At 47.5% G+C, this 13,592-nt stretch overlaps 1 protein-coding gene across 2 annotated transcripts in view; it reads right to left on the reverse strand.

Annotated features, from left to right (window-relative positions):
* The window catches only part of LOC119389302 (monocarboxylate transporter 12), a 372,577-nt gene that overhangs the window by 143,336 nt on the left and 215,649 nt on the right, over positions 1–13,592 (reverse strand). For both annotated transcript variants that reach the window (XM_037656512.2, XM_037656510.2), the window contains one exon: positions 2,748–3,452. In XM_037656512.2, coding sequence (XP_037512440.1) covers positions 2,748–3,452 — 705 coding nt within the window. The remainder of the gene's footprint in view (positions 1–2,747; positions 3,453–13,592) is intronic.

Genomic DNA, 13,592 nt, shown 5'->3' on the forward strand with positions numbered 1-13,592 from the left:
TTCTTCAAAGGTATACTGCGCTATAAGAAACAAGGACACAGAAAAGGTGGGACAACATGTGCGCAGACTCACAACTGAAATTTTATTGAGTGACGGTGACATATATACAGTGAAGATAAAAAGAAGGATGAGCGCATTCGGCAATAAACTGGTCACGTGAACGCGTCAATCACCATGTCACAACCTAGATTCTAGATACCGCACTTCACAGTCAGCAAGCTGCACCGACGGATCGCTTACACACACCCTTGTTTTCCCAATCGCATAAGCTTCGTAGAGCTCCCGTGTATTGCGGTCCTGGTACAGGACCTTAGTCCTATCCAGAAGTGGGTGGCACGCCTTCTTCGTCTCCTGTTCACATTCCCTGCAGTGCTTATCCACGTGGGAGTGAACATCAGAAGAATAATTCTTTGAATGTTCTCTTAACCTGATATTTATGCACCGGCCCGTTTGCCCGATATATACATGACCACAGGTGAAGGGGAATTCATATACTACTGCACAAGCACAGGAGACGTACATATGTGGTCAACGTGGCAAACAAATGGACTATTGCTATGTGTTGTGTCAATTTTACTCATCAGACGCGCATATAAACGGGCCATTTTTTTTTGGGGGGGGGGGGCGGAAAACACAACTTGTACACCATAACGTTCCGCAACGTTCTTCAGATTGTGTGAAACCTTATGCTGGTGAGGTATCACAGCATATCTTTTGTGCTCGCGGTCGTTAACACGCTCCGAGGCAGTATCGCTACTCTTAATCCTCCTGATTATTTTTTCACAGGCACCTGTTATCACACAGTTCGGATACCCAGCAGTAGACAATCTGGAAACCTGCTGTTCCACACTGTGTTTTACCACGTGACCACAAGATTTTCCAAGAGCAGAGCCAATGCTAGACAGAACGATTCCGTTTTTTTACAGTCTTTGAGTGCGCCGAAGAAAAGCTTAAGGGCAGTTTTAATGACCGGGGTCGAAAAAGCCAGCATGCATGGTTCTCCTTAAAAAGCAAGCGGATATCCAAAAACTGCAGTTCATTCCCACTGGGCAGTTCAATAGTGATGTTAAGGCCCATCCCCGAATCCATGAAAATCTTTTTAACATCGTCAACACGGTCTCCCAGAGCATCATGAATAAAAACCAGATAGTCGTCAACATAGCGGAAGGCGCGAACAGCAATCCTTCCCAGGTTGGCATTGATGGCCCGGTCCACTTTAGACAGGAAGATGTCGCTAAGCACGGGCGCAACCTTGGAGCCGATGCAAACCCCCGACTTCTGAATGAATTGCTGCCCGCGCCAGGAGACGAGCGTAGACCACAAATACATACATAACACTTCTAAAAATGATTCTACAGGGATACCGCACTGCATAATAAAATTCTGCTCATCATTAATCTCAGTAATACACTCTTTTACGGCTACCATTAGCTGTCGTTGTGGAATAGCATAAAACAAATCCTCAACGTCAATGCTAAATGCTTTGCAACCTCCTGGATTGCTATCCTGCAGGTACTGCACCACTGCCTGAGAATTGTGTACTAGGTACGGATCATCAATCTTGAGAATCGAGAGGTGTTCCTGAAGAAACCCCCCAACTTCATACTGTTGGGGGGTTTGTCCCCCCCCCCCTCTTTTCTGTGTCCTTGTTTCTTATAGCGCAGTATACCTTTGAAGAATGTGCATAAATACCCGATAAGTGGACGAGGGGTAAGAGCTTCGGGTGCGTAATGCGAAGGCTGTCCCTGCCGTGGGCAAGTTGCCTTTTCGTTCACTTTACTTTCTCCACAACTACATCACAATCACTATGATACACTTAAAACAGCACCATTGAGGTCCCCTTCCTTGGCTTCATTATCTGCTGGTTTTAATTAAGGTCGTACCCATACATGTGTCATCAAGAAGGATACCGAAACGTGCCTGTGTATTTGCTCACGCCGCAACTTCTCAAGCCTATTGCGAGCTTCATATTTTGACCTTGTGGCAACAACTCGGCCAGAGCTGTGCTGTATACAGAGGTTAAGCTGCTACAACACATTTTTGCAAATAATTTAGGGCCTTAACGACCATTATTATTTACTGGTATAAATTTCGCATTACAGACTTACCTGTACTAGTAACGAACACCTGCATACCTAAAATAATCTGCACAGAAAACACCGGTTGCATGCACCATAATGCTCTCCTCACGCTTTAATATTAATTTCGTGTCACAATTCTTGCTGTGCATGACAACACTGGCTTCCCTCGTACGGCATGTCAAGTGAAGAAAAAACACTCGTCCTCTTGAAATGACCTTCCCGATGATATCGCCTCTAATAGTAACCCTAACGCGTTTCGGCAGAAACTTGAGATACATTTTCACGGTGTAGCGTTGTAAGATTTTCTTTCTTTTTTTTCGTCGAACTTTGAAACTTTTATATTGTGAAGTGTTGCGCTCTATTTTGATTAACGTGCTGTAATCTGCTATTCGTGTACTATTGAATTACGATGACTGATTGCACTGTTAATTTTGTTACTAAGTATTTTTTTGTTATTATTATTAACCTGCACTGTAGCTTTATTCATTGTGAAATTTTGTTCATTATCTGATTTCACTGTAACCCCCCTTACTCAATGCCTTCGGGCCTGTAAGGTATTTTCAATAAATAAATAAATAAATAAATAAATAAATAAATAAATAAATAAATAGCTTCGTAGCAAGAATCGTCGTCAAGCGCTGCTTTGAACAAGAAAGTGCTGCTCACCTGCCGAATTGGCCAAAAGAATATAAATGCCTTGTTCAGGTGGTATGCCATTGTCTTTGGCATAGTCGATGATGATGGTGATGAATGTTCCATGGTTGAAGACGTGCGACACCTGGGAGAGGCAGACCAGCAGAAAGTAGGGTGAGCAGAGCAGCTCTTTGAACGTGGACGCCACGTTGGAGAACTTGGAGCTCTGCGAGAGCGTTCCTTTAACCTGAGGAAGGCTAGATGAACGATCCTTGTCCACGCTGAGCGGTTGCTTGACTATGGCTTCGTCCATGTTCGGCTCACCGTCGTGCTTGCCCTGTTCGTCATTGTTATTTCTGGCCGCGCCTAGAAGGTTCTCCTTCTCGAACAGGTTGCCTCGGCCCTTCTCGGACGCGCTCTCGTCGCTGAGCGTGAAGGTGCTGCCGGTGATGTTGACCTCGCAGTCGTATCGCGGATTCAGCTCCTCTTGCGGTGGCTCGCGGGTCCGGCGACTCTGCAGAAACGCAGCTGGCAGAGCGTTCAGCGTGAAGCCGCTCGATATGAGGAATGCTCCACGCAGTCCGTAGGTGCGAGCGCAGTACTGGAACAGGAGCGGAAATACCAACGCCACTAACGTCGGCCCGGACAAGTTGATGCCCGACGCCGTGGCTCGGTTCTTCTTGAAGACGTTGTTCAGGATCACAGCCGTTAGGGTGAACACAAGGCCAGTCCCAAGACCTGCAATGATAAATGGGGTAACCTGATAATGACCGAAAGAAGGGGAGTTTAAGCGCGCGCTTTCTTTGTAAGACACAGTGTGGATGACAACCAACAGACAATCAAGTGTAAATATTTCTACACCTTTATTGGTATAATAAAGGAGTTTTCGTTGCAAGCACCATTCGAGGCATCCTTGTTTTCACAATTTGGATGTTAGTAAGTAAAACATCCCAATATCGCTCATTTCCACCCTAATCTGAGGGGTGTAAACGGCTAAAAATGTACGACATTTTTGGAGAGGCTTTACTTATATGTTAATATACAAGAAGCCGCCGTGATGCCAGCTAGACATGTGCGCCGGACCCAAAATCAGCGGCGGTGGCGCGTGAACGGCGCGTGGTTCATCGGACCGGCGGTGGCGCGGCGCGGGGGGGGGGGGGGGGGGGGGGGCGAAGCACTGAGTGCCATAAGTACACGCCGTAATGTTACATGAACGAGGGCTAGCAGCTAACTCGTTTTGCTCCGATCTCAATTGACTATACAAAACGCTGGTGTATGGCAATACGGCCGCTCCCGGGAGAAAAGTTCTTTTAGGTCAGTTTCTCGTATCAGTGGTCCGAGCGCGAAGCAGTGAGATCACAGCGCGTAGAAGGCATACAAGCCGTTCGCTGGGGGATGTCTGCCGAAATAGCACGCGTCCCAGCGCTCTCGACCGCGCCCTTATAGTCAAAGGTCACAGTTGCTGCTTGAGTTACGCAGTCCCTCTCCCCAGAAGTCCCTTCCTGCTCCTTCGCCCAGCAAATGACGGGCAGCGCGTTTACTTCTGCTTGAGGAGCAATCGACGGCAGACCTCGCACGCGGGTTGATGTTATTCCGTGTGAGGGAGATGGGCAGCTTGTTTCATCTCTGCTTTAGCCATGTTCCTTGCCAACGCTCGCGAGCTTTTACTCGCGGGTAGAACATACAATGCGCGGAGCGGTGTTATCGATTTCGAGTTTATACGGAACATGAAGGCAACGGTGAAAACCTGTCCTGAGTGTTCATACAATTGCTAACGCAATAAAAAATATACAAAAAACCGTCGAAGCGGGCTCGCCTTTTTCCTGGAAAGCTGCATCATCTGCGCTGTAAAGAGAGCGTCCGTTAGAAGAATCATATAATCCGGCACCTTTTCCATTGGTTTCGTTATCGCCTTCAATACCCTTCTTACAGGGGACATCTCCTCACCACTTATTTCTTCATAAAACACGGGTACATTGTCAGCACTAAGCGTTGAACCTATCATGATTTCGCGCTTGTCGGCTACAGTCTTATCTCTGCATGCACGGTCGCAAACGCACAAAATGGAGCGAAATCAGTTAATCGTGCGCGATAACCTTCGAGAGAAGCAAGAGCGGGTGGGCGGCTGCATAGAAAAGCAGTATGGGAGACAATTCACAACTGTTATTTATCGTATATGGATCATTCGAGAGTATGTACCCTGATGATGTCACGTGAATCACTGTTCTGGCATCACGAAGTGCACCAAAAGACAAGAAACGCCAAGAGAGAATAACGCGCTCGTTGTTTTTGTTTTTTGTTGTAATATCAGAGGCTGTTAGGGGCCCTTTATAAACACAGGGCATGCAAACACGCACACAGGAAAGTAGTCAAAACACCAGAAACGCCGCTAACAACTGTAAAGTCACACAGCGGGGGAACCGAAGGTAGACACAAATATTTATCTGCGCATTCCCACCTAAGAGGCGATACCTAAAAATCAAGTGCGAGTAGTGGTCTACGTGAGAGATAGCTGTTCACTCTCTCGACTTTTCTCTTATGTCCGTGTTTCCACGTCATATCTTCTTAACATGAATACCTACCAACTAGCTCAGCTATATTATCAGTATTCCATTCTCTTTACTTCTGTATTTATTTATCGATTTACTCGAGTAATAATGAAAGGAAAAAAGTGTACTAACGCACCGAGAGATATATATATATATATATATTACTTATCTATTTTATTTATTTATGCACAGTGTACTAGGTCCAAGACTCCAAGAATATGCTATCCTGCGAGTTGGGTCGTCGCCCTCTAAGGCTGGAGGACGCGGCAGCGTTAAGGTCAGGCAATACTCGTGATATGCCTGGAGAAGAAAAAGTTACTACAACTTCTCGGGAGCTATTCTCGATGCGTTCATCCAAAGGAGATGTCCACAGTCCATTTCGGCAGAGCGCATTCAGTGATTCGAGAAAGCGGTGAGCCGTGATGCCACCTCGCTCTTGACCACGTCGCCGCACCGAACCCGCGAGCACATTCCTAGCGTAAGAAGAGAGTGGACGAAATTCACAGAAACAGGAACTTTTCAAGTCTGAATTTGCATATGAATGTGTCCCAGATCTTTGAGAACGATGCAGGGAATACGTACCGACCTTACAGCTGCGTTAGACGAGCGGTCGCATTAAATCTAAATCGATGGCTAACAAGATCAAAAGACATGTGCACCGAAAGTCCGATCTGTGGGGGCTGCATTCGTTGCATTGAAGCGCATTCCGTCCCTATCATTTGTGTCGATAGTGTTTGAAAGCTTCGTGATGTCATGATGGCGCTGCAGAACAAGAACCGGAAGTAGGGGGTGCGCTTCTCGCCGAGCTCCCGCTATTCAGCGGCCGCTAGAATGGACAGTTCATTACATGGACACATCAAGAAGAGCTACTCCGGCGAAGTCCTGTATTTTATTTCCAGATTCCCCATTCGAATTAAAAGAAAAGACTAACGCCGGCGCACCGCAATTATTGCGCGGCGGCGGCGGCGGCGTGATCTCTCTTGGGACTTCGGCGGCGGCGCGAGCGGCGTGACCAAAAACAGGCGGCGGCGACGGCGCACACCTCTAATGCCAGCAATGTACGTCTAACTAGTAGCTTTTCGCGGTGCTATAGTAACCGAAGCGAAGCCAATTTGTGTAGCCGCCGCACAGTGTTCGTGAAGCGCGCGAACGACTAAAACGAGAGACGCAACAGGGCTGGCGTTTATCCAGTAGGATCGGCGCCAATCGTGTTGCATATGTTTCTCTCGTGTTTTAGATGCGAAGTATCTTAAGGCGGAGCTCAATCCGGTGGTGGTGGTGGTGGTGGTGGTGGTGGTGTGCGGCGTGACCACCCTTACTGCGCATGCGCATACCCTCTCCACACACCTCCTCTCCACTCAACCTCTCCCATCCGCTCTCCACTTTCCCTCTCCCATTTCCCTCTCCCATTTCCCTCTCCACTTTCCCTCTCCCCTTCCCCTCTCCCCTCCCCTTTCCACTCTTCCTCTGAAACGGGGGCTAGACATGCCGAAATTCTCTCCTGCGCAACGCCGCGATGAGCTCAAGCGCATGCGCGTCCCCTCCGCTTCTCTCTCCTCTCCCACGCTGCCCCCCTGTCGCCCGCCTGTCGACCGCGTTCCCCGCTCGCCCTGCGAGAATTAACGGCCAGGCTAGATGGAAGATACGACGCGCGTAGCGTCCCTCTTCGCGTTCCACGACGCGAGGTCGGTAGCATGCCCAACGAACGCCAACGGAACGCGATCGTGCACGTGCTCCGGCTTCGCATCGCCTCATGGTCCCCTTTAGCGGGAGATGGTGTAATTTTGTCGCTTGCGCGCTTTATGAACACTCGCTAGACGAACCAACTTGCCCAAATCAAGGTGTTGTTCCGCAGCGCAGCCGAGTGTGACCACTGCACCGCACCTGAACATACACTGAAAGCTTCGCTTTAGAAGATGCAAATTAGCTTAAGGCGGACATCATCCACGTACTTCTGTAAACACGCTCCAACAAATAAATGATGTGATGAACAAAATAATATGTCTTGTTATCCCACGCCCTGTGGAAATCAATGTGATGCAAAGCAGCCAGCGCATCATTTGTCCTTCAGGTAAATTAAGGCATTCCTGTCATGAATATCTGAACTGGTACAGCGCATTACGGGGAAGAAGAAACGGCCGAGCAGACCGACACAAGAGTGCTCTGTCCTCTTGTGTCGATCTGCTCGGCCGTTTCTTCTTCCCCGTAATGCGTTGTACCAGTTCAAGTAGGACGAACCAACTCGCCCAATCTTCAACACTCATGAAATATCGTTCACTATGGCATATGCCTCATGCATGCATGCATGTACAATCTGGTATATACCATGTGAATGAAATGTATATTCTGGAACTTTCGGAATCGGGCAACCTCGCTCGAGAGGCGGCCTCCATTCTAGAGAAGAGGGCTTGTCCCGGCTCTCATTTTATCACTTGGTTCCCCGCACACATGGGGAAGAACGTTCTCGAGGGCTTCCCGAGCCTCAACGAGCTGGCCCACGATCGTGCGCGAGAACTCACTCGCCGCGACGGTCTGGAGGCTCCGGAGGGGCAGGAAGGGACTCAGCAGAATGATACACTTCTGACATTAAATGAGGTCACTAAGCACTACCAACTTGGCAGGAGAGTCTATCCTCTTCCTCACCCGAAGCTCAGCAGAGCTCAGTCAGCTACTCTGAGAATGTTGCAGACGGGGTCTTTCCCGTGGCGGGGCATTCTGAGTAAGATGTACTCGGACATTGACCTTGGTTGCCCGACTGCAGTTTAACCTTTTGCTCCATGGCTCACATGCCCTGGCGATGTCCCGCGTTGCCTAAAACCCTTCTCTCCAGCGAAGCCGAATGGGAGGAGGCCAGCAGAAGCACGGCACTCCGAAAGCAAGCCCAGGCTATCCAGAGGGCCCAGGAAAGGGCGGAGCGCCACGGCGTTCTGTCCTCTACGTGGGCGCGGCCAGCGGTTACAACGGCCTCCCGTTAGGGGGTCCTGTCAGTAACTCCTCAGGATCCAATAAAGTTCGTTGTCTGTTTGTGTGTCTGTAGTGTGCAATGCATGGCCTGTCATTTATGTTCGTCACGCACTCATGTCATGCCATATCTATTTTGGTATACGTATATCCACCGCGTGTTTACAGGAGGTTTTCAGGGCCCTAGATTGGGAAGAATTAGGGATAAGGGTTAATGGAGAGTATCTCAGTAACCTGCGATTCGCTGATGAAGTTGCATTGATGAGTAACGCGGGAGAGGAATTACAGCTCATGATTACTGAACTGGATCCGGAAAGTAGAAGAGTAGGTCTGAAAATTAATATGCATAACACTAAAGTAATGTGGAACAATCTTGGCAGAGAACAGCGCTTTGCGATAGGTGGCGAGACACTGGAAGTTGTAAAAGAGTACGTCTACTTAGGACAGGTAGTAACCGCGGAGCCGAACCATGAGAGTGAAATAACTAGAAGAATAAGGATGGGATGGGGCTCATTCGGCAAGCATTATCAAATCATGAATGGTAGTCTACCACTATCCCTCAAAAGGAAGGTATATAACAGCTGCATCTTACCGATACTTACCTACGGAGCAGAAACCTGGAGACTTACAAAGAGGGTTCAACTTAAATTGAGGACGACGCAGCGAGCGATGGAAAGGAAAATGGTAGGTGTAACCTTAAAAGACAGGAACAGAGCAGAGTGGGTCAGGGAACAAACGGGGGTTAAGGATATCATAGTTGAAATCAAGAAGAAGAAATGAATATGGGCCGGGCACATAGCACGTCGGCAGGATAACCGGTGGTCATTAAGGGTAACTGAGTGGATTCCAAGAGATGGCAAACGCGTGAAGGGGAGACAGAAAATTAGGTGGGTAGATGAGATTAAGAAGTTTGTAGGCATATCGGGGCAGCAGAAAGCACAGGACCGGGTTGATTGGCGGAGCATAGGAGAGGCCTTTGCCCTGCAGTGGGCGTAGACAGGCTGATGATGATGAGGATAATAATATCCATTGAATGAAACGGCCGCGTGCACCCCATAACTGAGATGAAAATCGTGCCCTACATGATATGCATGTCACAATTTTCATGTTACCACTTGTAATTTATGTTCTTCATACAGTCATGTCGCACCATACAAATTTTGGTATATTTCAGTTAACGAAACGGCCGCGAGTACCCCAAGACCGTGTCGTGTAAATTATGCCTTACTTGACATACATGCCGTGATTTGGACCACGGCGGTGCAGCAGTGGTTATGGTGCTCGGTTGCTGTCCCGAAGGTCGCGGGTTCGATCCCGGCCGCCGCGGTCACATTTCGATGGAGGCGAAATGCCAGAGGCCCGTGTACTGTGCGATGTCAGTCCACGTTAAAGAACACCAAACGGTCGAAATTTCCGGAGCCCTTCACTACGGCGTCTATTATAACCATATCCTGATTGTGGGACGTAAAATCCCAGATATTATCATTATGCCCTTGATTTTCATCTTAAGAGCTATCACTTACCTTCTTTATACAGTCTTGTCATGCCGTACCAGTTTTGGTACATATCAATCGAATGAAACGGCCGCGAGGGCATCATGAGCGCCGCATGTACGTCACGCCGTACATGGCATGCATGTTGTGATTTTCATGTTACGACGTCTCATACATGTTCGTTATACAATCAGGTCGCGCCATGCCAATTATGGTAGAATCAAGCTAGTCATACGGCCAAGAGCGCACCATGAGCGTGGCATGTAAACGATGCCGTACATGACATGCATGTTATGGTTTTCCTGTTCGACTTCTCATATACGTTGTCATACAGTCATGCACGCCATACCAATATTGGAATATGTCGCTCTAGCAAAATGACCACCAGCGCACTTGGCATGCCAATCATGCCGTACGTGGCATGTACATCATGATTTTCATCTTACGACGTGTCATTTATGTTCATTAAACAGTCATAAAGTTTCAAAATCTTTACAATTACAACATTTGTAGGAGTATAAAAAAAGAGCTGAAGCAAAAAACTGTACTATCTGATTTAGCCAACCTACAGCCTTCGGAGAATAAATATGGTACCCGTAAGCATAACCTCTGGTTAATACCACGATCACGCACAAAATATGGTGACCAAATGGTACGCAATGCTATTCCCAGAATGCTGAATTATTTAAGCAGCATTGATGTAAATATAGAAAACATGACCACAAAAAATGTTGCATCATTGTTCTTATAAATTGTATCATGATGTCGTTTACCCTTTTGTATCAGTTTGACCTCTTATGCATTTTGTAACACATGTATACATAGCCTTTTTAAGCTTCTGATGTTTTGTTTTCTCTTCATGGAAACTGTTTTATCCTGTTTACGTATAGATTATGTAATTATATTGATTGACATTATCATATTTCTGTATAGTATGCTTTTGTTATCTTATTTGTATGCCAGTGCTTCTGACCCATTCATTTTTAGGTAGCGGGAGCTAGTCAAGCTGTTTTAGTGCAGCTTTTACTCCCGTCATCCTTCATGTAGTATCAAACATGAAAATAAAGATTCAATTCAATGTCATGCCATAGCAATTTCGGTATATATGAAGCTAGCGAAACGGCCGCGATCGCAGCATGAGCGTGGCATATAAATCACGCCGCACGTGACATGCATGTCATGATTATCATGTTACCAGCTGTCATTTATGTTCGTTATAGAGTCATGTCACACCATACCAACTTTTGTATATGTCAAGCTAGCGAAACGACCGCGAGCACGTCATGAACGTGGCATGCATATCATGCTGTACATGACATGCATGTCATGATGTTCATGTTGTGACCTGTCATTTATGTTCGTTATAAACTCATGTGACACCATACCGATTTTGGTATATATCCTATGAGCGAAACGACCACCAGAGCCCAAAGTCGTAGGCGGCTGGGTGGATAGATAGATAGATAGATAGATAGATAGATAGATAGATAGGTAGATAGGTAGATAGGTAGATAGATAGATAGATAGATAGATAGATAGATAGATAGATAGATAGATAGATAGATAGATAGATAGATAGATAGATAGATAGATAGATAGATAGATAGATAGATAGATACAGACAGACAGACAGACAGACAGACAGACAGACAGACAGACAGACAGACAGACAGATACACAGATAGATACGCTGAAAGTGGCAGAAGCTCGCTGAGAAAATTTTCGCATCTATTAAAAGGGTCTGTGGTGGGAGCCTCAACGTGGTATACACCTTCTTCGAACCTCCAGCGCAACGGGCTGTCAAACTGAACATAACCTGCCAGTGTTTTTTCTTCGCTTTCGGTCTCACTGGCACTCCTCCTGTTGGCGAACAGCGCGACCTCTACTGTGGGGCCTTCGTACCATGTTCCGCCCATTCCATGTCGCGCCTTCGTTTGTTACATGAAGAACATAACGCTCAAATGGATAAATATTTGAGGTGTTAATATTGCGTCAACTATTATTAAGATTGTGAAACTGCTTAACCAGTACGCTTTACGTAAATTGCTGGCAGAAAAAACCGTGCGAATTCCTAACGGACTCTTTAGCGCTTACATTGGGTCCATCCGCGCAGCTCTTTCTGCAGTATAGGCCGGAGCCCTGCGTGCATTTCGTGCTCGTCAGTTGTGCCCTCTTGCTTTCATTCCGTGTTCTGCGAGTTATGTGATTCATAGAGACTATGAACGCAGCTTTGGTGAAGCTATATGCTTTTCTGAATGTTCTACAAATATCGGCCCGCGAAGAAATAAATACCGCTTCTGTAACGCGGCCGTTGCGCTGACCTGCTACGTTGAGAGATGGACGGCTCGACTTCCCTGAAAGACTGGCTCGCAATTTCTTTTCTGCTAAGCTGCCGGATTTGCTGGTTCTGTAAACCCCTGCTATCACTGAGGGTATAGGCTTTTCTTTCGTCTTTCCTTATCATGGAAATGGGGCCTCACCTGCCGCTTTTTCTTTCTTTCCTTCCCATCATGAGCCCTTTACCGAAACGCCACCGTTATTCATGTCATGACCAGCGAATCCTCTTCGTCATACACTGATCCCCGCCAATTTCGGTATATTACAAGTTATCCAGACTTGAAAACAGAAGAAAACGACTGCCGCATCGGGGGAATAGGTATTATCATCATGGGGATTAGGGCATGGCTCATCCATCCGTCGTAGGAATCGGTATAACACGAAAGTGAAACGTGTCTTCACAGAAGTAGTGCTTATTGTGTGGTGATATATGAGAGCTTGTACGATATTTACTGGTGTTTGGCAGCTATAACACCGTTTGACGTGGATGCACCCACGTTGACGCCAAGTGGCATACCTCCATTGCGACGACTAACGCCCATGATTACGATTTAACCGTTACTCAAGTTTTTAGCATTTACCTAGACAGAGCGCATCGTGAATCCCGCGCAAATATGACATTAACTAGCACATAATAAACACTGGTACTCGATATGTTGTTGTTGTTTTTGCTCTGTTGTAATAATTCTGTATAACTTGTCCACTCCTGCTATAGCCCTGGCTTAGGGCTGCAGTATATTTAAGTAAATAAATATGCACTCTTTCAAAGCGCCGTCCATTGGGGAAAACAATGGCAAGGTGTGCGCTCCTGAGTGATGTGGTAACCTGCGCCTGTGCTCATGCATACACTAGGACACTGCGCTTCAGATACACGGGAGGCAGCTGGTTCGTAGCTTAAGCCGCGAATGCGGGCAGGCTTCAGTCTCACTCCACCAAGGCACGACATTCTACATGGTTGCCTTTCTGCAGTGCTTGCTGGAGCAGTTTTGTGAGGCGGTGCTATCGCACTTGAAGCAGTTGGCGGCGAAACACCGTTGGTGCACGTGGAAGCTGTGCTACTCGGACACGAAGCGAAAGGCAAAGAACGTAACTGCGTCTAGGGCGACTCCCCGATGCTAGCGCGGCCAGTGTTTTTCGCTGGCATCGAGACGCTTTAACCATGACCTTCGAGATTGCGCGTCAGCGGGCAATCTCCGAGGCCATGCTTTAACTGCGTCGTGGCCGAATCGTTCTCAGTAAGTGTCATGCCGCATTACTTCACTTCGCCGCTCACAGACGGCGGCACCACCCCGCCCCGCCTAGCCCCGCCAACAGAGAGCGCCGTGCGTGAGAGAATGTGTGATAGAGAAAAGGCGCGTTTGTGGAGTTGAGTAGCGTGCGCCTACTTCGGTACCCTTGTCAGTAGAGCGCCGGGCGCGTATCGTCACGGCCAAGAAGTCGTAGGTTCGATTCCCGGCGGGGGAGCTTTCTCTTACAGTTTCTTTTTTCTCATCCATTAGCCTCCCTTTTAACGCGACAGCGTTAGATAGCTCGTTTCG

Source organism: Rhipicephalus sanguineus, chromosome 4 (assembly GCF_013339695.2).
Source record: "Rhipicephalus sanguineus isolate Rsan-2018 chromosome 4, BIME_Rsan_1.4, whole genome shotgun sequence".
In the NCBI taxonomy this organism is placed as follows: Eukaryota; Metazoa; Arthropoda; class Arachnida; order Ixodida; family Ixodidae; genus Rhipicephalus; species Rhipicephalus sanguineus.